The 27512-nt window shown below is 38.2% G+C and overlaps 1 protein-coding gene across 1 annotated transcript in view; it reads left to right on the top strand.

Annotated features, from left to right (window-relative positions):
* Ank3 (ankyrin 3) overlaps window positions 1-27512 on the top strand; it is a 320745-nt gene that overhangs the window by 259248 nt on the left and 33985 nt on the right. Inside the window, 9 exon segments of the mRNA XM_047553901.1 lie at window positions 8760-8971; window positions 10192-10399; window positions 11564-11660; window positions 12137-12365; window positions 13059-13184; window positions 14055-14177; window positions 14604-14630; window positions 15735-15816; window positions 19712-27508. Coding sequence (XP_047409857.1) covers window positions 8760-8971; window positions 10192-10399; window positions 11564-11660; window positions 12137-12365; window positions 13059-13184; window positions 14055-14177; window positions 14604-14630; window positions 15735-15816; window positions 19712-27508 — 8901 coding nt within the window.

The raw sequence follows: 27512 nt of genomic DNA, 5'->3' as shown, positions 1-27512 counted from the left end.
ATTTAAAAATAAAATACTGAAAACAAATCATAGTAAAACACTAGCCTATTTTCAGTCCATTTCCATAAACTGGCATTTTAAATCAACTGAAGACCATATCACATTATAAAATGACCTATACCAGAATAGTCTCCCAAACCAGCTAACTACTTGGGAAATAAAAATTGGACCAAAGCAAATGAGCATTAAGTAATAATGCCAAGTTTTATATATGTCTGTATGTATGGATTTGCCAGCAATGAGATGTCACTGTCAAACATTAGTGGGTCAGAACAGGGAATCAGACACCCTGCTTCATATGTCAGGCACAGCAGGACTATTAGCCTTTTCAGAGGTCAGGAAGCCACCTTCTGTACCTTGTGTGTTGATGTGAATAGAGGCCAGTGTGCCAGATGCAGAGATCTGAGCCCTTAGAATAAATCAATTATTCAGCATGCGTAGCTCTCTCCATATGCTACACATGCTGAATAATTGATTTATGGTGTTTAAGACATTATATATGGCCAGCATGGTGGCACATACCTGTAATCCCAGCAACTCAGGAGACTGAGGCAAGAGGATCTCAAGTTCAAGGCAGCCTCTGCAGCTTAGCAAGACCCTGTCTCAAAAAGTTAAAAGAATTGGAAATGTAGCTTAGTGGTAGAGCACCCCTAGGTTCAATCCCCAGTACACCCCCCCCACCAAAAAAGGACATTATGTATGATGTACTATTCTGTATATAGATTATCTTTGTATCCTCGATTTTGAATATAGAATTATATTAATTGTTTCCCCATGGTTGATGTAGTACTGTTCTGAAGAGTGACATAATGGAGTTGTGGTTCCTCTTATGTTTACTCCAAGAAGGATCAGGTTATATCATTTGAAGCTTTTTCCCTGTAACATCTTCGGTGACTGTGTCACAGAATTTGCATATTTAGATAGACTGGACTTTAATTCCAACAAAATAAATGTAATTTTCTAAAATACTTTAGTGAATATATTACAGGTACATAATGTTCAACACATTCTGCAACTAGAGTTGAATATTACAAATTTATCTTTTATTTTCTTCATTTTCTCTAATTTATCTAATATTTTCTGCAATCAGTAAAATTTATTCTTAAAATTAAGTGAAATTGGTATTATAGCAATCCAGATTTATACTCTGTAAAGATATAAAGCTAAGATAATTTGATGATTTTTAAAAAATCCAACTTGCATATGACCTTAAATCTACTACAGATTGGTTCTCCAATTTTCCAAAACTTTGTAACCTTAGAATATGTAACCTTTCTAAGTCATTATGTGAACACAATTGTGCAGAGAGGCTTCCTGACATTTACTTAATTTTATGCATACCAGAAGAAATGTCTTATCCTTATCTTATAGTTAAGAAGGGCTCAGAGAAGTTAAGGAAAGTTGGCCAAAGTTCATGTGCACTGTTTACAGAGTTGGATTTGAACTCAAGCACCTGTTTATAATGGCTTTCCACAGACCTGTAATAGCTAGCTTGCCCTTTTGAATTCTAACATTCTGAGCCGCTTTTATTTTTTTTCCTACCTCACAACATCAAATACACCATTCTTAGAGGAGTAAACTAAGCAGTGCATTTACCTGATCACAAATTATCGCTAGATATAAATATCATCTTTAGTAAAACTTTAAGGTCATTTGTATTCCCTTTATAGATCATTCAGACTCAGATCTGACGAAGTCACAAACACCATTCGAAATTAATTTGATACAGGAGAGCTGTACCCCCTTTTGACAACATTAAATTATACTCACGTAAGAGGCGGAACTAATCAGCATGATCATTCGAAAGCTCTGAGTAACTTTTAGTTTGAATACAATTTCATTCTGTTACTTATGCTTCCTTGTATCATGGTATCCATAACCATTTCTATTCACAAAGCATTTTATGATCCTCAGTTACAGAAGATGCTGTCCCACCTTTTATGAATAAACTAAATGAATTAATTTATTACTGCTGAGGCAAGAAGGCTTTAGAACACTGAGTCACTGTAATCAGAGCTTTTCTGCTCATAGATTGAGCCAGTTAGAAGTCATGTCATCTTTTTACCCAAGGTATTTGCAAATCTGCTTATTACTCATTCATTGTTCAGTCACCACCCATGTGCCAGGCAGTCTCTAAAGACACTTGTTAAATAATGGTTGAAGTCCTTCTTTGTGACTTCATCTCTTTATCCCCTTTCTAAGGACTGAGTGCTAATCTCAGCTCTAAAACTAACCAAGTCAGTTTGGTTAAGCCACTTAACCAAGAAATAAGCCTCCTTAAACTTCAGATACTTACGTTGCCAAAATGCTGTGTAAACAAGATAATAATTGACCTGGCACAAAATAGATATTCAGCAATTGTAAATTTTAACCTTTTTCCTGATCTAAACTACCTGTTCTAGTACTCCCCTCTCCTTTCCATTGAATCCTCTTTTTTTAGTGAAAACTTTACTAGTAACAGATTAAAACAAAAGACCAATAGGGAGACCCTTAAAAGAAGCTCTTATGTTTAATCTTAGGCTTATGTTTCGTTGTTCACCTTACAACAATTTAGATCATTTTTTTCTTTAATACTTTATCTTGGAGTAGTTTAATTTTTTTTGTTGTTGTTGTTGTTTTTTGTTTTGTTTTGTTTTGTTTTGTTTTTTGCAGTGCTGGGAATTGCTACATCCCCAGCCCAGTATGTTCTTTAAAAAAAAAAAAAAAAAAAAAATGTAGTTTAGTATGTTCTTTTAAAAATAATGGATATTTTGTTGCCATGTAAGGTACTCTTCTCATGTTGAACTATCCTTGAGCTGTTTTTCATGGGATTCTTTTCTGGTTTTAATAATTTGGGTTCTGGCTGAGCCCACTGGCTCAGAGGACTGAGGCAGGATTGCAAATTGAAGGCCAGCCTGTGCAATTTACCGAGACCTTGTCTCAAAATAATAATAACAATAAAATAGATAAAATAGGGAATGTAGTTCAGTGGTAAAGTGTCCCTGGCTTCAGTCTCCAGTACCAAAATAATAATTTGGTTCTGAATTTTTATTTTTTATTTTTTAAAGCCAGGTACAAGATAAGAGTCCACGAAGACCTTACTTCCCAAATGTGTCAAGTGATAAAGTCTCCTTAAGTGAGTGTGAAAAAGAGATTTTCAGGCTCTACCTCCCCAGTCAGAATCTCCACTTGGGAACTGTAGGAATCTGTGATTTGACAGTTAGTACTTGCATTCTATCACCTAGTCAGTTCGGGACGCACTGTGCAACGTGCTAGGGATTTGGTGTGAATGTGATACAAGTGTCTGATTTATGCTGCAGATTATTTTAAGCTTTTCTCGGTTTGTAAGGGATAGAAGCAAAACAAAGGCTCTTGGCAATATATTGCTGCTTCTTTGACCTTAGTAACAGACCCCTTTAACATCTCAATACAAAGAAATTCAGTCCTAGAAAGAGTCTGGCATTGTTCACTTTTAGAATATCAGACTTCATTGCTATTTGTTTGAAAATCTGACTTCTCTGAAATACTTTTTATGTTTCCAACACAAAACTTTCAGAGGAGTTTTATATTCTTGTTAGTTTTTAATTCACTGAGAACATTCATTAATTTGAGTTATAAACACAGACATAATAAACTACATAGTGGATTGAAAAGTAAAAAGATTAGATCTACTTTTTCATGCACAATCTTTTGTAAAAACTATGAAACACCAACCAGTTTCTGCTATTACATATACTGTAGAGTATGATTTAAGGAATTATACTGTCTGACTCTTAATAATTCCCAGTTGATTTTGTTGTTCACCAAATACCTGTTGAGTACCTACCTTAGGCAGAGTCCTCAGTATTAATCAGCATTTAATGTAGTGTGATTTCTTTGCATTTTATGAATATAAGCCCTAATTTTTAATACTTACTCATAACTTCCTTAGAATCATAAGCCTTAGGGAAAGTACCCATGATGCTGGGTACCATGGCCACAAGTCAGGATGTTAGAGTAGCTGAGTGTTGAGAGCCTATCCTTGATTCCCAATTGCAGCCTTCTCCAGCCAGCTGTGTCCTTAATTACCTGTTTTCAGACTTTCAGCTAGGGTCATTAGGTCATTGTACTTCAGTTTCCTTTCCCTGACCCACCCCCATGCTTGAACCCAGGAAGCTCTATTACTGAACCACATCCTCAGCCTGCCCACCTCCCTTTTGAGATGGGGCCTTGTTAAGTTGCCAAGGCTGGCCTCTAACTTAGACTCCTCCTGCTTCAGCCTCCTGAGTTGCTGGGATTTATAGGTGTGTGTTGCCACGACACCTGGCCAATTTCCTATTTGTTAAAGCAAAAAATGGGAAAAGTAAAATGTTGTATACTGTGTTTTATCATTTATTATGTATATACATATTTAATATTTGTTATACATGTAATAATTCATGAGTATATATTCTTTATAATACACGATTTTTTTTCTTTTCCCTCTCCATTTCCTTTTTACATAAATCAGTGAATTTACACATAGATGCGTAAAGATGTGATTAGTCAATTGTTACAAGACTATATTTTTGGCAATTCTTAATATGTTTGGAGCTTTGCATATTAAAACCTCTTACCTCATTCTATTTAATACTGCACAGTATTCCATGGTATGGATATCAGCAACATCATGTCACAGACTTTCAGGTGATAAGAATTCTGTAGTGACTTTACTAATTGGTTTCCACCTTCTTCTCTTGCCTCCACATGCTTATTCACTCTCCATTTATTTTCTTACTTATGCAGTATCCTAGAATCTAATAGCCTGGTCTTTAACTGTAACTCTCGAAGGAATTATGCTTGTTTTCATAAACCAATATTTAAGAAATTCCTTTGGAATAGTCTTTACATTTCTCTTTACTTACTTTTGTTCTCAGGAAAAAGTTACAATATTTTAAGCACACAAACAGTATATAACTTGGTTTAAGGGAACCAGAGAAGATTTTGTTCTCCATTTCATCAGTCTGAGGCCTGGATGAAGAACCATCCAAATTGATGGTTCTTCCCAGTATTTTGCTATTTTAGTTTCTAGGGCCAGTATAGCTGTTTCTACCTTAAGTCCTTACGAATAGATGCACTGATACCCACAACACACATACCAACAGCCAAGAAGTGCACAACACTCACTGCCAGTCCCCCCAAAAGACACCTCACTTCCTCAGTGGTTCCAGGTTGATCCTGAGCAAATTTCATACTCTCAGGATGCACAGCTTATTACATGCAGAGTTAAGAAATCTGTCCTGTTTGAAAGATGCAATTTCATGGCAGTTTTCTGAAACTACTTGTACGATAAGAGAGTCCTGAGTCATTTTGAAGGCCAACATAATGTCAGTTTGGTGGCTGAAGGAAAAAGTACTTGCTTAGCTGATGATATGCTACCCAGCAATTTAAACAGATTATCAAAACTTTCTCAGATGCAGCAGGGTCTATGTATTCTGGGGAGTCACTCCAAATAATAGAGTGGGAAAAATATTTGCTCTATGTGGAAAACTATTTCCTATCATCTACTGAATAGATGAAAACACATCCAGAATATTATCCTAGGCAAACTCTGATTCCTTCCTTTTTTCCTATACTAAACTTTTTGTAAGTTCTTTTTTTTTTTGTGGTAATTTTTAAATTGGTATAATATACATAGTGGGTTTCATTGTAATACATTCATGTTGCCACCCGCAGCAACAATCCCGCGGGAATTTATCGGAGGTGGACTGGGAATGAACTACTTCTATTATCTTTCTTTAGTGGGCTGCTTTCTTGCTTGCTTGCTTGTTCGCTAGTTTATAGAGGAAGAGAGGCTTGCTTGCTTTTAGAGGAAAAGAGGCTTGCTTGCTTTTAGAGGTACTACACTTTCAGAGAGGCTACCCTTATCAGAGAGGCTACACTTTCAGAGGTGCTACTTCTTAGAGTCTTCTTAGAGGTGCATCCCTCATTCTGCGTCCTAGAGGTGTATGCTATCAGAGGTGCTTCTTAGTGGTGCATCCCGCATACTGCGTCCTTCATTCTGCGATCTAGAGGTGTGTTCTCCTCCGAGGTGAAGAGAATGTCTTATATAAACTAAAGCAGTCAGTCAGCTTAGGATTAAGTAGCACGATTGGAGCGGGCACCACGGTACCAATCAAGAAAGAATGAGGAACATCTTTTAACCACTAGCGCAGAAGAGACATCAACCTATCAGGCAAAGGTGGATCACGCTATGTTAACACTAATTATGTGCCACCTCTTGGCCCAACGCCAGCCACCATCTTAGACATGTCTCTACACATTCATACATGCATAACACATATTTGGTCTAATTCTTTTATTTTCCTTCACTTAGATCTCTCCAGTGTTTAGGTTTGCAGAGGAAAAAGAGATACACTGTAGGAAACAGAAAGCAAATTTTCAGTTCCATTTTTTATCTGGGTTAAACCATATTTTTTCATAGTTGACAATTAATCTTCCTATCTCAGAGTTCAGATTTTGATCTGTTAAATGAGAAGATGTCATTGATCCAATCATCTGTTTTGCCTTTCTAGAAAATTTAGTTTGAAATGAGCCATGATCTCAGCCCCAGTCAGGTATCTGATAAAGGAGGCAGAAATATTATGGTTAAGGGGTAATAGAATGTGTGCTGCATGTATCAGAGATATGAAGAGAGGATTACATGAGTAGTAAACACCAAAAACAAAACCAATCCTCCATCCCCTGAAGTTGGGAAACCCCCCCCCCTTTTTTTTTTGTTGTTGTTGTTAACAAGTAACAACCTCAGCTATGTAAACCTTAGGCAACCTTAGAGAAGCCAAGGATGACAGTTAGTGAACTACTATCTAAGCATACTATTCTGAGCAAGCCTTTCAACCCTGTAGCCGTCCAGTGATGCTGGTGAGAGTCTCTTTTCCCTAGTATTCTAGCCATCTGCTTACCCAAACAGCTCCCAGTGGGACAGACTGGGACTCAGAACAACATTTTATAAATAAGCCATTTTTTTGCTTTCTGATTTCAAATTTAATTATATGACTTTGATTTATATTTAAATACATAATATGTATATGTAAATACATGTGGACTTACATATGTATGTGTATGCACATACATACATAAGCTTGAATCTATTTCCTCTCTATTTTTGTCTCCCTGATTTAGTGGTTATTCATATATATATATATATATATATATATATATATATATACATAGAAAACTTTTATTGTGGTACTTCTAGGTATATTTAATATCTTAAAAGAAAAATTCTTCCTCATGAACCTACATTTCCAAAATATTCTTAGCTCGGCCCAAACCTTCATGATTTCATAAATTTTTAAATCATTTATTATAGCTAAACCTACCAGAATTCTGCATAAAATTTGACTTTATAAAGAAAACCCCTCTGGCTACACTTTGGGAGATGGACTGGAGTCTGGGGAGAGAGTAGAAAGGAGATGGATGGTTAGGAGGTGGTCTGAGTAATGTAGGCAAGCTGAAACAGGGCCTGAACAACCAACTGGGGAAGGAGAATGAGCCATTTCTAAAATATAAGCAATTGGATTTTGACCATTAGATGCAAAGTATGAAGGAAAATGAGTCAAAGTTTTAGATGGAACAAATGCGCGAACTGTATATTTTTCCAGAGTTGGACCTACAGGGGAAGAGGTAGATTTGGAAATGGACAGAAAGAAAGATGTGTCCATTCATAGATGGATTGATCTTGATGCCCATCAATGGCATAGAAATCAGTGATGATACCAATCTTTTGGATAATTGAAAATCATTTGAAAGAGAGTTTCAAATAAAGTTCTAGAGCTTTTTAGATATACATAAGTTCTTATTCACTTTCATGTAAGGCCTCACTTTTTTTTTCTGACTTATTCCTACATCTGGCAGCTGTTGTAAATAATCACAGAACGAGTGATGTCTGTTTGAATAATAGAAATTTATCTGCACGTGTTTAATGCCAGTTTTTGAAGATTTCCTCAATAGAAATTTTTTTTCCTGCAAACACCAAATTATCAATAGCTTTATAATATTTTTGTAAAACTTGATATTATGGTCACTGTAGTTTTATATTATAAAAATGTTTCTGCTACTGAATAGAAAGAAATTTGGCTATCAAAGTTGTGAAATTAGCCAGGTTCAGAATGACAAGTACAACTTGATCTCACTCTTATGTGGCATCTAAAACGGTTGATCTCATACAAGTTGAGAACAGCATGGTAGTTACTAGAGGTAGAAGAGATTAGGGGAAGGTTGAGAAAATGTTGATCAGTGGACACTATGTTAACAAAGAGTAACAAGAAATTCTGGTGTCAGCAACTCAGGAGACCAAGGCAGCACAATCACAATTTTGAGGCCAGTCTCAGCAACTTAGTAAGACCCTATCTCAAAACAAAACAAAACAAAATGAAAACGCTGTGGATATAGCTCAGTGGTAAAGCACCCATGGGTTCAATCCCCAGTACCAAAATAAATATATTCATTAAAAAACAAATGTTCTGTTGTGTTATTACACGGTAGGGTGACTGAAGGACTGAAGTGTACTATACATTTTGAAAAGCTAGAAGAAAGCATTTTGAAAGCATTTACCATAAAGAAATGATTATTGTTTGAGGAGCTAGGTATATTTAACCTGATTTAAACATAACACAATGTACATATGAATTGAAATATCACATGGTATTCCAGTGACATGTATAATTTTTAACGTTTAAAAAGTAAAAATCATCTGACAGTTTCTCTCAAGGTATTTTGTAGATATATTTATTCTCATGTCTTTTTAATTTTCTTTTCAGAACTTGATAGCCCAGAAGAGTTAGGGAAAAAGCGCATCTGCAGGATCATCACTAAGGATTTTCCCCAGTATTTTGCAGTTGTTTCACGGATTAAGCAGGAGAGCAACCAGATTGGTCCTGAAGGTGGAATTCTGAGTAGCACTACGGTGCCGCTTGTCCAAGCATCTTTTCCAGAGGGTGCTTTAACAAAAAGAATTCGTGTGGGCCTCCAGGTACTGTTCGCAAAATACTTTCTTCACAAGCACTGTCTTCCCCAGCACATGTAGAGAGCACGTGAGAGTGTTTTGCTCTGGAAATGATCATCATAACTCATCCTTAACAATACTGCCAATTAGGCCATTTGGGGAATTTTGGGAATCATTAACCTATTTCAGATGAAAATCATTAAGTATAAAGTTAACTTAGTAACTGGTTAAATAAGGTATTTTAGAGTTTTTCTGTTCAAAAGTCTCAGTTGGTTTATGATGAAAGATAATTTTTTCAACCATAGGTTCTTGTGTCTGAGAATGTGGAATAACAAATGAAAACTTGGTTTATAATATGCCACATCATAAAAATCGTTACAGTGAAACTTGCAAGCTTTAGTGTTTGGGTGTAAGTAAATCATAAATGTTGGGTTTCCTCCAAGCCAGTTGGAACTTACTTTGGTTTGGAAAGCTGACTAGAAATCTTGGCAAGAATGCTCTTTCTTGTATTTATTCATTTCAGTTAATTTATACCTTAACTAGTCCCTCTTTTCCTCATTGAATAAGGAAAATGAACTTAAAAGAACTTAATTTGTGTTGATAATATAGTAATTAATAGTTTAACTGAAAGTTGGTGCTCTTCTTATGAGACTGAAGCTCATGCCCAAGGGAGTTAGTTGTACTCTCAAGTCCTGGGAATGCCTTTAGTAAATACTTGGAGTCTGAAACCACCTTATATTTCAGTCATATGAAGTTTCCTTCACCTGTTTCCGATATTGAATTTTTTTGCCAAATTAGCAAAGAAACCAAAAGGAATGAGGTAGGCTTAGCAGACTGGAATTCAGATCTTTGAAACTTTGAATGCCTTTTTGTTTCTGACCTCTGAAAGCCTCAGTTTTTACATGGGTACAAGTTGACTTTGTGAGGTTTTTATGGAATGTCCTGTATAGGTTTAAAGTATACGGAGCTAAATATTTGTCGTCCTTGACTTTGAGGTAGACTGACAAGCTGCTCTTATTTGAGTCCCTCCCTTTTATGCAAGCCAGTACTGTCTGCATTCTACTGAGGAAATAGGCTGACTGGTTCCTGCCACAGTGCTTGGTTCTTTTTTTTTTCATGCCTTGAAATAGTGAGAAAGGGTAAAGAAGACATTGGTTTTTTTTGTTGTTGTCAGATTTCTTCAAAAGTCAACTCTGATGGAAAAAAAAAAAGTGAATTTTCATTTAAGGTTCTTTCTCTATCTCTAGGCCCAACCTGTTCCAGAGGAAATTGTAAAAAAGATCCTTGGAAACAAAGCAACATTTAGCCCAATTGTCACTGTGGAACCAAGAAGAAGGAAATTCCATAAACCAATCACAATGACCATTCCGGTGCCCCCGCCCTCAGGAGAAGGTGTATCCAATGGATACAAGGGGGACACAACACCCAATCTGCGCCTTCTCTGTAGCATTACAGGTTTGGCTTAGTCGGTGCTATACTTCCTATTGATTTGCAGTGAGTCTGTACAAAGACATAAAACCTTTGAAATATCCATGCCAGTATTTTTTTCCTTGTCCATCACCTCATCTCTGTTATCCTTGGAGTAATTTAAGATGCTGGTCTGATGAATCACTTAAAATTTAGGGCTATCCCCATCCCTGCTATTAAGTTAGCATTAGAAATAGAGCACTTACTGGATTACTGAGGTATTCCTGATTCCTTTGGAGTATCTAGGTAATTTCTCGGTAACCCAAACAGAGGTAGCAGAACTAGCAACAACCCTTTATACTACCAGGAAATTGGATGGATTTTTGGAAAATATAAATCCCACAGAACACTACCAATAGGAAAGTGTTGAGTACATACGTAATTATTCTCACCTACTCCATTCACCAGTGCAATCCAGGAAAATAAATATAAGGCTTAGGAGAACACATTTTGTGATAAGCACCTGAAATCCCAGTCTTCAATTCATCCTTCGATTTTCTCAGTCTGATTTTTAACTTCAAGTGCAAGTCCAAGATCATTAACAATAAGTTTGGTTTTGTTTTTTAAGGAGTAATTTTAATGACAGGTTTTTTTTCTTTTACCCTAGAAAAGTAAATGGTTCATCCAGGTACAAAATGAGCTGGTTCTTAAACTTTCTTGATAGTTCTTACCAGTTTTTTTTTTTTTTTAAAGATATATATTATCTATCTGAAACTACAAATCATTGCACTTATAAAATGCACTATAAATTGTGGCTTTCCCAAGTTTAAACTCTCCATTGTTATCCAGACATACACAAAAGTAATTTTTAAAAAAAATTTCACAATATGGGAGCTGGTCACTGTGGCACATCCCTGGAATCACAGCTACTTGGGAGGATGAGGTGGGAAGATCACTTGAGCTCAAGAGGTCAAGACCAGCCTGGGCAACATAGAAAGACCCTCACCTCAAAATACATCAAAATTTAAGGAGATTACAATATGCTGATAAAAGTGTAAAAGGAGAAGAGAAAGGAAATCTACCTTTAGTACACACCACTGAATTGAAAGTGTCAAAATCGTGCCAGGTGCTGTAACAGGAAGAACAGGAGGAGGATGAGTTTATAGGCAGCATCTCCGAAAGTAAAGTCACCATCTCTGCTGCTCTTCTCAGGGGGTACCTCACCTGCTCAGTGGGAAGACATCACAGGAACCACTCCTTTGACATTTATAAAGGACTGTGTCTCTTTTACAACCAATGTTTCAGCCAGGTATGGAAATAAAGATTCTAAAAAGCACTAGGAAATTCATTTTATTACCTTTTGGGAAGTAAACATGATGCTTTCAAAACAGATGTATTATGTTCTATTTGTTTTTGTTTGTTTGTTTTGTTTTGTTTTTCAAGGGAGAAGAAAATCCTTAATGTTTCCTTAGCAAAATTATTATTGAATAATAAACAAAGCTTTTGGGTTGAAAAGGACAGCAAAAACCTTTGCTGTTTAAATGAACAAGTTAATAATATTTTGGCTTATTTCCTTCATATACTGAGTTTTAGTTTTTATTTATTGTGGTGCTAGAGAAAAAAAAAAAAAGCCTTGCACATGCTAAGTACTACTCCTAGCACCCAAGTTTTTAAATTGTGAGGGTTTTGCTGGTTTTTTGTTTTTGTTTTTGTTTGTTTGTTTGTTTTTTAAGATCTAGCTTTTAAGTAACTTTGTTTTCATAATTCTGTTTTTGTTTTTCTTAGATTTTGGCTTGCAGACTGCCATCAAGTTTTAGAAACTGTTGGGTTAGCCACACAATTATACAGAGAATTAATATGTGTTCCATATATGGCCAAGTTTGTTGTTTTTGCCAAAATGAATGATCCTGTAGAATCTTCCCTGCGATGCTTCTGCATGACAGATGACAAAGTGGACAAAACTTTAGAGCAGCAAGAGAATTTTGAGGAAGTTGCAAGAAGCAAAGACATTGAGGTACCTTATTTACAATAAAAAGTTAGTTATATTTTCCAGATACAGGGTTTTATTTTGAGGTTATAATAGCACTATAAATATCAAGTACATTCTTAGTATTTTAAAACCTTGATAAAGATTTGTTCTCATTTTGTCTATGGGAACATCTTAGTTAATTAGAATAGAGTACTAATGAATCTAAGTTATGGCTTCCATTTTCCTGTGGTTACTTGAATTTTCTTGTTTTAATGGTCATTGTCTATACACATTACCATGATTTTCCTTTTTTAAACATGTAAGTATTCAAGATTCAAAATAATTCAGACTAGATCAGTAAGTGACCTAAGGTACTTTCTCAAGCATGTTTAAAGTTGCCAGAAGTTAAACACATAATTCTGGTTTGTACATGTTAATGATAATAACAATTGTCGAATTGTAAACCCACATAATTATTTTTATGGCAAATACCAACATAGAAGTATTTCCCAATAAAGAGACAAATGTTACAAACATGTCTTTTGTGTGTAGGTGTGTGTTTGTGTGGTGCTGGGGATTGAATTCAGGGCCTCACACAAACTAATCAAGTGGCCTACCACTGAACAACATCCCCAGCCCACATGTCAGTCTTCAATTAAGTTATATGACTTGAAATATCAAAATTTTCCTAACTAAAATTAATGTTATATTATGTGTTTCTTTTACCTTTTTCAAAAGGTTCTGGAAGGAAAGCCTATTTATGTTGATTGTTATGGAAATCTGGCTCCACTGACCAAAGGAGGACAGCAACTTGTATTTAATTTTTATGCTTTCAAAGAAAATAGATTGCCATTTTCCATCAAGGTAAATCATCTTTAACAGACTCCATAAAAAAACAAAACAAAAAGCAAAACTTTGCTAATAAAAAGAAAAGGTCAACAGGGCATGGTGGCACAGGCCTACAATCTCAGTGGTGCAGGAGGATTGCAAGTTCAAAGGCAATCTCAGCAATTTAGCAAGGCCCTCCACGACTTAGGGAGGCCCTGTCTCAAAATAAAAAGGGCTAGAGATGTGGTTCAGTAGTTAAGCACCCCTGGGTTCAATCCCTGGGACCAAAAATAAATAAATAAAAGAAAAAGAAAAGGTCTTAATAATTTATTTAGTTTGAAATATTCCACTAATGTAAACTTCTAAGAACAGATGAGATTTTGTTCTATTTTTACCAGAGTATACTTTCCAGCCAAAGAAGTTTTATAATTAGAACAATCTTCAATAAAATGTACCATGTCTAGCTAATAGTCAATAATCAAATAAGGGATGAAATCCAGATTCAGTATTCAAGTTTCATTTCCATTTCTGAGGAAACCCAGAGAATTCTCCAGAGGACAAAAGATAGGACGGCTGTTTTATTACTATTATTTGCTGTTATTGTTATGTGTTACAAAAACTGAAGCTTTGAGAAATTGTTAGGCAGTAAGAAAATTCATACAATCCAGACTATACTATGAACTGTTAGGATCAGACAAACAGGCATCCTATTGCTTAGGTTAGGAACTGGGCCCCTAAGTCATGCCAAGTTGAAATGGGACCATCCTGATTGATGTAATTGTTACCATCTTTCCCTTTACCTTTCCTGCCTCTAAAAGAGTTTCATGAAACAAACATATTTCATCTTACATAGACAGGAATCCTCAGAAAAGTCTCTGTAACTGTCATCTACTGAAATTCTTCTAGATTAGAGATACCAGCCAAGAGCCTTGTGGTCGTCTGTCTTTTCTGAAAGAACCAAAGACAACAAAAGGACTGCCTCAAACAGCTGTTTGCAACTTAAATATTACTCTGCCAGCACATAAAAAGGTATCTTTTAAGACTGGTTCCTTTTTACTTTCCCTGGTCTTGAAGAATTGGGCCCTTGGTATGCACTTAAAGGAATGCTTTGTAACACAATTAAAGCTCTTGAAACAAGTTTTATTAGTCTCCTTGTGTAGTTTGAGTCTTGTTACTGTGGTGTCATTTTTATAGTGTGTATGATGGAGTCCTCTGTTTATCGCTTCTGCTGGTAGTTCATAGATTTTTTTTTATGCTTTCAAATAATGTCACACATTAATTTGCCATGGATGTACAGTTCTTGATATTTTTCGTTGGCTTCTTTTGATTTGCTTTGCTTTCTAAACCAGCTTGCATTTTGTGCTCCCTACTCAGTCCTTTTCATATCCTGATATTCTTTTCCCTGCTGTCCATTATAATATTCCTTGTCTCTGCAATGCATCTTGGGACCAAAAGGAGACAGAGTCAGATCAAGATGATGAGGTAATATGAACACTTCTGCTTTTATTCTATCAGAGGTAGAACAGATGTTAAGAATATATAAAAGAAGTTGCAGAGGGCTGAAGTGTGGGCAATGTATAAGTTATATTCTTATAGGTCTTAAGTGAGGTAAAGAGTGTATTTTTCTTAAGAAGGAGTTCACTCTTCCTCCAGGTATATATAAGACTATTCCAGTATATTCCACAATATTATTATCCAACTTATGGTTTCAAAAGAAAAACTAAAGCTATTTAAACATTTTAAAATGTGACAGATTGGCATGTATAATTTTTTTAGACTTTCATATTCATATTTTACCATCTACTATCCTACTGCACACTGTAACAACTTCTACATCAAGATCATGATTAATAGATGAAATTTTACTATATCCAAATCAGCTTATGTTTTATGTAATATAAAATATTTCTTTGCTGGTTTTTGATAGACATTTGCGGTTTTATCTAAAGAAATTTATCTTGGTGTTTTTCAAAGAGTATAGTTGCTCCATTATATTGTAAAAGAAGTTTTCCTAAGTTACCTTCTGATATTTCTCTAAGTTATATGATAATTGGATTTTGAAAACCCACACATCAATCATAGATTCAGCAGTCTTAGGATTCAGTAACATTACTGCTAATAAAACCATTCACCTGTTTTTAATCTCCTCATCTATATTTTATGCCTATTAACATACAGAAACCACAGTAATAATTGGAAAAATCAACTTTGTGTGCCTTTTTCCTTGATGTACTCACATAGTGAGTGTACTTTGTGATGTATGTGCTTTGAATATAAACGAATTTGGGAATACTTAACTGCTCAGCCTCAGAAGTCTCTGTAATGCTTGTCTTTTATTTGTAGTTCCCTGTAGTCTGCTGTGTCGGTGCTCTTATATTTGCTAAATCATGGTTCCTTGGTTGAGACGCTGGGGTGGGGGTGTTAGAATCCCAGTATGAAATTAACATTTTTTGAGAGGAAAATGCATAAGAAGAGAAATAAGGATAAACAAGATATCATCATGCCATGCTACAAAATGTTTCAAAATTGAGAAAATGTCACAGGGAAGTTGGAAACAGGGTCTCTCTTTTTCCTTTTCTTTTTCAGACGGAGAAAGCAGATAGACGACAGAGTTTTGCATCTTTAGCTTTACGTAAGCGCTACAGCTACTTGACTGAGCCTGGAATGAGTGAGTTCTTTAACACATTTACTAATCTATGTGAATTTTTATAAGAAGAGACATTTTTTCTATACAAACTAAATTATGGTGTTGTTTGAAAACCCAGTAACTAAGAAAAATTGCCTGCAGGAAAACCTTATCTAGAAACCTAATACTTTGTACAAAGTTGAAGATACAAGGTACCAACACCCCTAGTTCATAGCTTCAAAAGAGTTTTCTTTTTTAAACCATTAACTTTTTAAAATTAGAGGCATCTTTTTTTAAATTTTACTTTGGTGATTATTAACTATTGGAGGAGATAAATACCAGTGTTGCTTTAAATTTATGCTCAAAAGAAAAAATGTTTAAGCCCATATTTGGGATGGTAGAAAGAATGGCAAAGTTACTTTGGTTGTTATCTCACCTTTCTTAATAGAGATAGATTGTTGTATACAATTCTTTTCTTCCCACTTTGCAAGAGTTACATTTTCTTACTTTCTTGAGGTAGGACTTATTTACTGATTTCTTATCTCTTTCCTCCTTTCATCTGCCCTCTATTAAAATATCAGTTCTAAGGCTGGTCTTTAGACTGGATGGTTCCAGTTCCTTGTTAACTGGCTTGCAAGTAAGGCACAGATTCAGTCATGTTCGTTCTCTCTGCCTCCTCTTCCTCCTTCCTTCATCCTTGTAATTATTATGTCTGGTAGTCATCACAGCCCTCTAGATAACCCCTTCTACCCAGAGAACTGAGAGCACAGGGAGCAGTACTATGTTTGATGGATGTAGAGTGTTGCCACTGTAACCTCAGAGAGCTTCCTTTTGAAGAAAAAAACATTTTTTCATTTGTCAATCATTCCTGGCTTTTCCCCCATGGACTCACAGTTAACTTGAGTTCAGGAAGGTTTAGAAATTTACCAGGAAGAGCTACAATTTTGTTTTTTCCCCACCTTTCCTGAATTAATGTTGCAGTGGACCAATATAACAGGCAGCAGGAAACTACTCCATTATTCAGTTCAGATGGCCGAGCTCCAAACTACTGGGAAAGCTAATATTCAGATACGAAATGGGGAGTATGAGAGAAATGAAACCCTCTCACACTCAGGAACATTCCCTCAGTTCTGAGTTTCTCCTCTAGCAGAAAGGTCTAAATCCTTCCAGAAACATCAGGGCTGAAATTAACTCGTACTGTGCTACAGAGCAGGGAAAGGGTGTGAATGTAGCTAGCTAGTTTTTCAATACAGCTAAATATACTGGACTATGAGTTTTCATTGGAATAGCATTTTGCCCTGGAGACCCTCATTGGGTAGTTGTTTTGGACACGGACCCCCTGCCCCCACCCTGGTCCTAAGGTGTTTAGTTTTTTTGCAGGAAATTTGAATTGTAAGATCAGGCATGTGCTCAATTTAATTTTTCTCACTTATGAAAGCATTGCTACTTTTTGGTTAAAATTTCATTTAGATATGTGCAGTCCTTGACTTTTGATAGAAGGGAGTAGTTCTCTTTTATAATCAGGCCCATATAGGTGGGTGAACAGAGGAATGAAAAAGAATAAAAAGGGATTAAAAGGAAACTAAGGAAATGCCAAGGCCCCGGAATTGGTGTTAGAACTCCAAGTGAATGCCACTTTTCCCTCATTTACCCTCACCTTTCCAAGCCCCATCTCTGTGCCCCAGAAAGATTCTAGTGTAGTTTACTGCCTAACATTCAGAATTTCCCTTGGTTATAAAGGGTGTCACAAACTGTATGTCATTAAAACATATAAAATGTATAACTGATTGGCAAGTCGGTTGTTCTAGGCAAAGTAGGTAAAACCACAAACATGATTCAGAAGACTAGTCTGATGGAGGCAGCATTCAGCAGTAAGCAAGGCACTTCACCAGTTTCTGGTAGTTACAAAAGTAAATTCTTAAGACATAGACTGAGCCCAAATCATTCAATTGAAGAGAACCTCCAAATCATCATCCATTTGGAGTGTGGCATTTTTCCAAAAGAGTTAAGCAATATAATGTTGAGAATTATGACCAGGAAGGATAATATATAAGTGAGTTTTCTATAGCTCTGCTTTCTTTGGAATAATATGTAAGCCTAGAAGAGAATATTTTCTGAATATTTGACTTTAAATGTACACTAGGAATGAAAATCTTCACCCTTGTGGGAGTAGCTGCTAATCCAAGGACTGGATTGTAGCAGTGGCACGGGCACAGCACGAAGAGGAGCATAAAAGATGAAGCAGATTCTCATTTCCTCCTCAAGTTCACTGTTGTTCTGAGCCGTTGCTTTCTTGGAGCGAGACTGTACTCAATTTGACGTTGACCATTAGCCCTTGGCAGGCATTCCAAATCTCTGTGATCAGCTCGGTTTGTGTGTTAGAACTGTAGAAGTAGAGAGGCCCAAGAGTGTGCTTGCTGTCCCTAGTGAGTGTGCTTAACTCATCTGTGTGTCTCTTGCCCCACTGAGATAAGAATGCTGGTATTCCATCTTTCCTAGCGGTAGGTCTGATTCATGGCTGCTCCCCTGTTTGGGGGTACCCGTGAATATTCTGGAAAGGCACCAGAACCCATAGCTTTGTCATTGATAAGCATATATGTACACCTATATACCATATTTCACTGCAGGTACTTAAATGTGGGGTGTTAAAAATATGACTGCTTTAGATTTTCCTATGATACCTTTTGAGACTTAAAAGTAGAATAGATTGTGAAAAAAATATGAGATAATATGTGCTTTTATTCATAATTAGGACTGCTACAGACACGGCTGTATTTAGTTACAGATGTATTTCATAATGTGCAGCTTTTATTTTCCTAAAAATCTCAAAAGGTACCAAGACTTCACATCTCATGGAAAAAGTGTACTCTTCTTTCTCAATGCTCTCATGAAAGTATTTTTAAAGGTTATATTTTGTGCATAATATGGCATACAAATTGTATTACTTCACTGGCTTGTTTGCCATGATATATTGCGCATGATAAAATGTTTTCAGTTGCTTTGCTTGCTTATGGTAACCATGAACCATATTTTCTGGGTTTTTTTTCCCCTTTGTGTGTATGTGTATACATGCATTTTTAAACCATTTCATATTTCATTTTCTTTTTTCCTGTCATCAAAAGGAATATACTGCATGAAAAGATAAATGCAAACATTCCTTTTCTTTGTTTTTGTTTTTTGTTTAAAATTCTGACTCAGAAAATTTCTTGCTCTTATTGGCTTTTTATGAGTGTAAAGCGTAACCGAATTGTGCATGGAAGATACAGATTTAAAACCCAGTGGCTTCACAGTTTGCACATCAGTTGCCTGTCTCTTAATAGTTATTTTGAATTCTGCATGAAATAGGCTTGAGTGGTTTTCTAAAAAAGAGTTTCAGATATTTAATGCATAGATTGACATATTGAAATGCTTCTAAATAGGTGCAATCTGTATCACAGAAAGGCTCTAGGAGAGGGAATATTAGAAATTATTAAACTGAGAGTCATATGGTTGCACAAAACAAACATACCTATACAGGCAAAACAGAACGGCTACTGCTATTTCAAAACCAGCACATAAGAAAGTCAATAGGAAGTAAGGGAACAGTGTTCCATTGTGGTTATTTTTCTCATCATTAATTCTTTCCTCATGTTTTCTATTTTTCATTGTTGGCCTATTTGGTTGCAATGTGCTTTTCCTGTCTTTCATTTCATATGGCTCTGTTTTTTATTTATTTAGTTGTTTTTCTTTTTTAACTTTGGATTGGTTATGTCTGTAGACATTTATTTTTCCTCTTTTACTTAATTGTTCCTTTTGCCTCATCCATTCTAAATCATGCAAACAATTGTACTTGCTTTTGTAATATTTCAAAGTTTACTGACCAATTTTTTTCTCTGGTCTCTCTGTTTCTCAACCATTTTTGTTGATTTTTGTGTTTGATTTCATTTTAAAATTTAAGAAACAGTTGAACGGAGTGCAGGAGCAACAAGATCCCTCCCCACCACTTACTCATACAAGCCATTCTTTTCTACAAGACCATACCAGTCCTGGACAACAACTCCGAACACAGTGCCCGGGCCAACCAAGTCAGGCTTCACTTCCTTATCAAGCTCTTCCTCTAATACGCCATCAGCTTCTCCATTAAAATCAATATGGTCCGTTTCAACTCCTTCTCCAATCAAATCCACATTAGGCGCATCAACGACATCTTCAGTTAAATCTATTAGTGATGTGGCATCTCCAATTAGATCTTTTCGGACAATTTCTTCGCCAATAAAAACGGTGGTGTCACAGTCTCCATATAATATGCAAGTTGCCTCTGGTACCCTGGTTAGAGCTCCCACAGTCACGGAGGCTATGCCCTTAAAGGGGTTGGCATCCAATTCCACGTTTTCCTCTCGAAGCTCTCCCGTGACTACAGCAGGGTCTCTTTTGGAGAGGTCGTCAATTACTATGACACCCCCTGCCTCCCCTAAATCAAACATTAATATGTATTCCTCAAGTTTGCCATTTAAGTCAATAATTACATCAGCGGCGCCACTAATATCCTCGCCTTTAAAGTCAGTGGTGTCTCCAGTTAAATCGGCGGTTGATGTCATTTCATCAGCTAAAGTCACAATGGCATCGTCTCTCTCGTCACCCTTGAAGCAGATGTCTGGACAAGCAGAGGTAGCATTAGTCAACGGATCTATTTCTCCTCTGAAATATCCATCATCTTCAACTTTAATTAATGGATGCAAAGCCACTGCCACATTACAGGACAAAATTTCTACAGCTACAAACTCTGTGAGCTCTGTGGTGAATGCAGCCACTGACACAGTTGAGAAAGTGTTTCCTACCACAACAGCAATGCCATTTTCCCCACTCAGGTCATACGTTTCTGCAGCACCATCAGCTTTTCAGTCTCTAAGAACTCCTTCCGCAAGTGCACTCTACACATCTCTTGGGTCGTCAATATCCGCAACTACCTCATCTGTAACTTCATCAATAATAACAGTGCCAGTATACTCTGTAGTCAATGTTTTGCCAGAACCAGCATTAAAGAAACTTCCAGACTCTAACTCACTTACAAAATCAGCAGCAGCCTTGCTGTCACCCATTAAAACATTGACTACGGAGACACGCCCCCAGCCCCATTTCAATCGAACTGCATCTCCAGTTAAGTCATCTTTGTTCCTTGCTCCTTCTGCCCTTAAGCTGTCTACACCATCTTCTTTATCTTCCAGTCAGGAGATATTAAAAGATGTGGCTGAAATGAAGGAGGACCTAATGCGGATGACCGCAATACTACAGACAGATGTGCCTGAGGAGAAGCCATTCCAACCTGAACTCCCCAAGGAAGGGAGAATTGATGATGAAGAACCCTTCAAAATTGTTGAAAAAGTCAAAGAAGACTTAGTGAAAGTTAGTGAAATCCTTAAAAAGGATGTATGTGTAGATAACAAAGGATCGCCCAAATCACCAAAGAGTGACAAAGGACACTCTCCCGAAGATGACTGGATAGAATTTAGTTCTGAAGAAATAAGAGAAGCAAGACAACAAGCTGCTGCAAGCCATTCTCCATCTCTGCCAGAGAGAGTGCAAGTCAAAGCAAAAGCTGCCTCCGAAAAGGATTATAACTTGACCAAAGTTATTGATTACCTAACAAATGATATTGGGAGTAGTTCACTGACAAATTTAAAATACAAGTTTGAGGATGCAAAAAAGGATGGTGAGGAGAGACAGAAAAGAATTTTAAAACCAGGAATTGCTTTGCAGGAACACAAACTCAAAATGCCACCAGCCTCCATGAGGCCTTCTACCTCCGAGAAGGAATTATGTAAAATGGCTGACTCCTTTTTTGGAACAGATACTATTTTAGAGTCTCCAGATGACTTTTCTCAACATGACCAAGATAAAAGTCCCTTGTCTGACAGTGGCTTTGAAACAAGAAGTGAAAAAACACCGTCAGCCCCACAAAGCGCCGAAAGCACTGGTCCTAAGCCACTTTTTCATGAAGTCCCCATCCCTCCTGTCATTACAGAAACAAGAACTGAAGTAGTTCATGTCATCAGGAGCTATGAGCCCTCCTCTGGGGATGTTCCCCAGTCCCAACCAGAGGAACCAGTGTCACCCAAACCTTCCCCTACATTTATGGAATTAGAACCAAAGCCCACCACCTCTAGTATTAAAGAAAAAGTGAAGGCATTTCAGATGAAAGCCAGCAGTGAAGAAGATGACCACAGTCGGGTTTTGAGCAAAGGCATGCGTGTGAAAGAGGAGACTCACATAACCACAACCACGAGAATGGTTTATCATTCCCCACCAGGCAGTGAAGGTGCCTCTGAAAGAATTGAAGAAACTATGTCAGTCCACGACATCATGAAGGCCTTTCAGTCCGGGCGGGATCCTTCCAAAGAACTAGCAGGGCTGTTTGAACATAAGTCGGCAGTGTCTCCAGATGTTCACAAGTCTGCTGCTGAAACCTCAGCCCAGCATGCAGAGAAGGACAACCAAATGAAACCCAAACTGGAGCGTATAATAGAAGTCCACATCGAAAAAGGTAACCAAGCTGAGCCCACTGAAGTCATTATTAGAGAAACCAAAAAGCATCCAGAAAAGGAATTGTATGTATATCAGAAAGACTTATCCCGGGGAGATATTAATCTAAAAGATTTTCTGCCAGAAAAACACGATGCTTTTCCTTGTCCAGAGGAACAGGGTCAGCAAGAAGAAGAAGAACTTACTGCAGAAGAGTCATTGCCTTCTTATCTGGAGTCTTCCAGAGTAAATACTCCTGTGTCCCAAGAAGAAGATAGCCGCCCCAGTTCTGCTCAACTCATATCTGATGACTCTTATAAAACATTGAAGCTTTTGAGTCAACACTCCATAGAATACCATGATGATGAGTTGTCAGAGCTAAGAGGGGAGTCTTACAGGTTTGCTGAGAAAATGCTTCTGTCAGAAAAGCTAGATGTGTCTCATTCTGATACTGAGGAATCGGTTACAGACCATGCAGGACCCCCTAGCTCAGAGTTACAGGGGTCTGATAAGCGGTCCAGAGAAAAAGTAGCCACTGCCCCCAAAAAAGAAATACTCTCCAAAATCTATAAAGATGTGTCTGAAAATGGTGTAGGTAAAGTGTCTAAAGATGAGCATTTTGATAAAGTGACAGTATTGCACTATTCTGGCGATGTTGGTAGTCCAAAACATGCCATGTGGATGCGCTTTACTGAGGACAGATTAGACAGAGGTAGAGAAAAGTTGATATATGAAGATAGGGTGGACAGGACTGTGAAGGAGGCTGAAGAAAAACTGACAGAAGTGTCACAGTTTTTTCGTGACAAAACTGAGAAACTAAATGATGAACTGCAGTCCCCAGAGAAAAAGCCACGCCCCAAAAATGGCAAAGAATACTCTTCTCAAAGCTCTACCAGTAGCAGCCCTGAGAAGGTACTAACAGAACTGTTAGCATCCAATGATGAGTGGGTTAAGGGAAGGCAGCATGGCCCCGATGGACAAGGCTCCCTCAAGGCCGATGAGAGGACAGCATCCAGTCTGCCCAGCAGCCCGGAGAAGAGAGTTCTGCCCCAGCAGAGTGAGGACGGCAAGTCCACCGTGGAAGCCAAAGGAAGTGTCCTACAGAGCAAAGCACCAGAAGGGCCCCAGTCTGGATTTCAACTCAAACAATCTAAACTCAGTTCCATTAGATTAAAATTTGAACAAGGCACACATGCAAAAAGTAAGGACATATCTCAAGAAGACAAGAAGTCAGATGGCCAATCCAGAATCCCAGTTAAAAAAGTACAGGAGAGCAAGCTACCTGTCTACCAAGTATTTGCTAGAGAAAAACAGCAGAAAGACCTCTCAGAGGAAAGTGTGCCTGTACAAAAAGATTTTATGGTACTAAAAGCTAAAGATGAGCATGTCCAAAGCAACGAGATTGTTGTAAATGATTCTGGCTCTGATGATGTGAAAAAACAGAGAACTGAAATGTCAAGTAAAGCAATGCCTGACTATTTTTCTGAGGAACAGGCTAAAGACTTGGCATGTCATGTAACCTCAGATTTAGCAGCCAAGGGACCATGGGACAAAAAGGTCTTTAGAACATGGGAAAGTTCTGGAGCCACTAACAATAAGTCACAGAAAGAAAAACTTTCCCATGTACTTGTTCATGATGTAAGAGAGAATCATGTTGGTCATCCTGAGAGTAAAAGTGTTGATCAAAAGAACGAATGTCTGTCTGTGACTGAGAGAGAACACAAATTGTTAACGAATTGTTTCTCTCTCTCAGAAATTAAAGAAATGACTGTAAAATCTCCCTCCAAGAAAGTTTTATACAGGGAGTATGTTGTTAAAGAAGGGGAACATCCAGGTGGAGCTTTCGATCAACCTCCCAGGAGAAGTGAGAGCTCAGCAGTGTCACACATTCCAGTCAGAGTGGCTGATGAGAGGAGAGTGCTCTCTCCTAATATTCCTGATGGGTTTTGTGAGCAGTCAACATTTCCAAAGCATGAACTGTCACAAAAAGTGTCCCAGTCAACTATGAGTAAAGAGACAGTCGAGACACAGCACTTTAATTCTGTAGAAGATGAAAAAGTTACCTATTCAGAAATCAGCAAGGTTTCCAAACATCAGAGTTATGTAGGCTTATGCCCACCTCTTGATGAAACTGAAACCTCCCCCACCAAATCTCCTGATTCTTTAGAGTTTAGCCCAGGAAAGGAATCTCCATCTAGTGACGTATTCGATCACAGTCCCATTGACGTATTGGAGAAACTTGCACCACTAGCCCAGACAGAGGGAGGGAAAGAGATCAAAACTTTACCTGTTTATGTCAGTTTTGTACAAGTGGGGAAGCAATATGAAAAGGAGATACAACAGGGGGGTGTAAAAAAAATCATAAGTCAGGAATGTAAGACAGTCCAAGAAACCAGGGGGACCTTTTATACAACTAGACAGCAAAAGCAGCCTCCTTCTCCCCAAGGTAGTCCAGAAGATGATACTCTAGAGCAAGTGTCCTTTCTAGACAGCTCTGGGAAAAGCCCCTTGACCCCAGAAACACCCAGTTCAGAGGAAGTAAGTTATGAATTTACGTCTAAGACCCCAGACTCACTGATAGCTTATATACCAGGCAAACCCAGCCCAATTCCAGAGGTTTCTGAAGAATCAGAGGAGGAGGAGCAGGCCAAATCAACCTCCCTGAAGCTGACTACAGTGGAAGAAACAGTGGTCGAGCGTGAAATACCTAATGATGTGAGCAGAGACTCTAGCCCAAGACCCAAAAATAACAGAGTTGCCTATATTGAATTTCCCCCTCCTCCACCGCTGGATGCAGACCAGGTTGAGTCAGATAAGAAGCATCATTATCTTCCTGAAAGGGAGGTTGACATGATTGAAGTCAGTCTGCAAGATGAACATGACAAATACCAGCTGGCCGAACCAGTCATCAGAGTGCAGCCGCCCTCACCGGTTCCTCCCGGGGCAGACGCCACCGACTCAAGCGATGATGAATCTATTTATCAGCCTGTCCCTGTTAAAAAATATACCTTCAAATTAAAGGAAGTAGATGATGAACAAAAGGAAATGACAAAATCCAAAGCTTCTGCTGAAAAGGCTTCCAACCAGAAAGAACTGGAAAGTAATGGATCTGGAAAAGATAATGAATTTGGCCTTGGCCTTGACTCGCCTCAGAATGAAACTGCCCAGAATGGGAACAATGACCAGTCCATCACTGAGTGCTCTATTGCCACCACCGCGGAGTTTTCTCATGACACAGATGCCACAGAGATCGACTCCCTGGATGGCTATGATCTGCAAGATGAAGATGATGGTCTGACAGAGAGTGATTCAAAACTCCCAAGTCAAACCATGGAAATCAAGAAAGATGTCTGGAACACAGAGGGCATTCTGAAGCCAGCAGATCGCTCTTTTAGCCAAAGCAAACTCGAAGTTATTGAGGAGGAGGGAAAGGTGGGACCAGATGAAGATAAGCCATCCTCCAAAAGTTGTTCATCTGAAAGGACTCCTGATAAGACTGATCAGAAGTCAGGGGCCCAGTTTTTCACACTGGAAGGCCGGCATCCTGACAGATCAGTGTTTCCTGATACTTATTTCAGTTACAAAGTAGATGAAGAATTTGCCACTCCTTTTAAAACAGTAGCTACCAAAGGTCTAGATTTTGACCCTTGGTCTAATAACCGAGGGGATGATGAAGTTTTTGACGGTAAATCACGGGAAGATGAAACTAAGCCATTTGGTCTGGCGGTGGAAGACCGCTCTCCAGCAACAACCCCTGACACAACGCCAGCCAGAACGCCAACTGATGAAAGTACCCCAACTAGTGAGCCTAACCCTTTCCCATTCCATGAAGGAAAAATGTTTGAGATGACTCGCAGTGGTGCAATTGACATGAGCAAGAGGGATTTTGTTGAAGAGAGGCTCCAATTTTTCCAGATTGGTGAGCATACTTCTGAAGGGAAGTCAGGGGACCAGGGGGAAGGGGATAAAAGTATGGTCACTGCCACCCCACAGCCACAGTCAGGGGACACCACTGTAGAAACCAATCTAGAGAGAAATGTAGAGGCACCTACAGTCGAACCTAACCCCAGCAGCCCGACCAGCGGCGAGTGTGAGGAAGGCACATCCAGTGGTGGCTCCCTGGAGAGATCAGCAGCAGACAGTAACACCTCTAAAGTTGACCCCAAGTCACGCACGCCTATAAAAATGGGAATTTCTGCATCCACCATGACCATGAAGAAAGAAGGCTCTGGAGAAGTGACAGATAAGCTAGAAGCTGTGATGACCAGTTATCAGGGATTAGAAAATGAAATAACAGTGGTTTCAAATACAGCCAGTAGCCAGACGGGCATTAGGCCCCAAGAAAAACATGATTTTCAAAAAGATAACTTTAATAACAACAACAATTTGGATTCTTCCACTATGCAGACAGATCACATTCCAAGTCATGTAGTTCTGACAGAACATTCTGCACCCACTTGTACCACAGAGAAAGCTAATCCAGTGAAAGGCTCATCAGGAAAAAAGACAGGGGTACTACAAGGACACTGTGCCAGAGATAAGCAGAAAGTTCTTGGAGAGCAGCAAAAGACAAAAGAATCAATAGGGATTAGGCGAAAATCCAAACTTCCCATAAAGGCCACTTCACCAAAAGATACCTTCCCACCAAACCATATGCCAAACAGTAAAACAAGTAAAATGAAGCAGGTTAGTCCATCCGAGAAAACCAAAACCCTTACTACTTCTTCATGTGTAGATGTGAAATCCAGAATTCCAGTAAAAAACACACACAGGGAAAATCTAGTTTCAGACAGAAAAGCATGTGCCACACAAAAGCAAGGGCAGCCAGAGAAAGGCAAGGCCAAACAGCTTCCATCCAAGTTGCCAGTAAAGGTAAGATCCACCTGTGTCACCACCACCACCTCCACCACCACCTCCACCACCACCACCACCACAGTTAAAGTTAGGAAAAGTCAGCTGCAGGAAGTATGTAAACATTCCATTGAATATTTTAAGGGCATTAGTGGCGAGACCTTAAAGCTTGTGGACCGCCTCTCTGAAGAAGACAAAAAGATGCAGTCGGAGTTGTCCGATGAGGAAGACAGTACCTCAAGAAACACGTCGTTGTCCGAGACTTCCCGGGGTGGCCAGCCTTCAGTTACAACGAAGTCTGCTAGAGATAAGAAAACAGAGGCAGCACCTTTAAAATCAAAGAGTGAAAAGGCCGGCAGTGAGAAAAGGAGCAGTAGGAGGACTGGTGA

The sequence above is a fragment of the Sciurus carolinensis genome, chromosome 5, assembly GCF_902686445.1.
Source record: "Sciurus carolinensis chromosome 5, mSciCar1.2, whole genome shotgun sequence".
In the NCBI taxonomy this organism is placed as follows: domain Eukaryota; kingdom Metazoa; phylum Chordata; class Mammalia; order Rodentia; family Sciuridae; genus Sciurus; species Sciurus carolinensis.
This window is presented reverse-complemented; position numbering and strand designations above follow the sequence as displayed.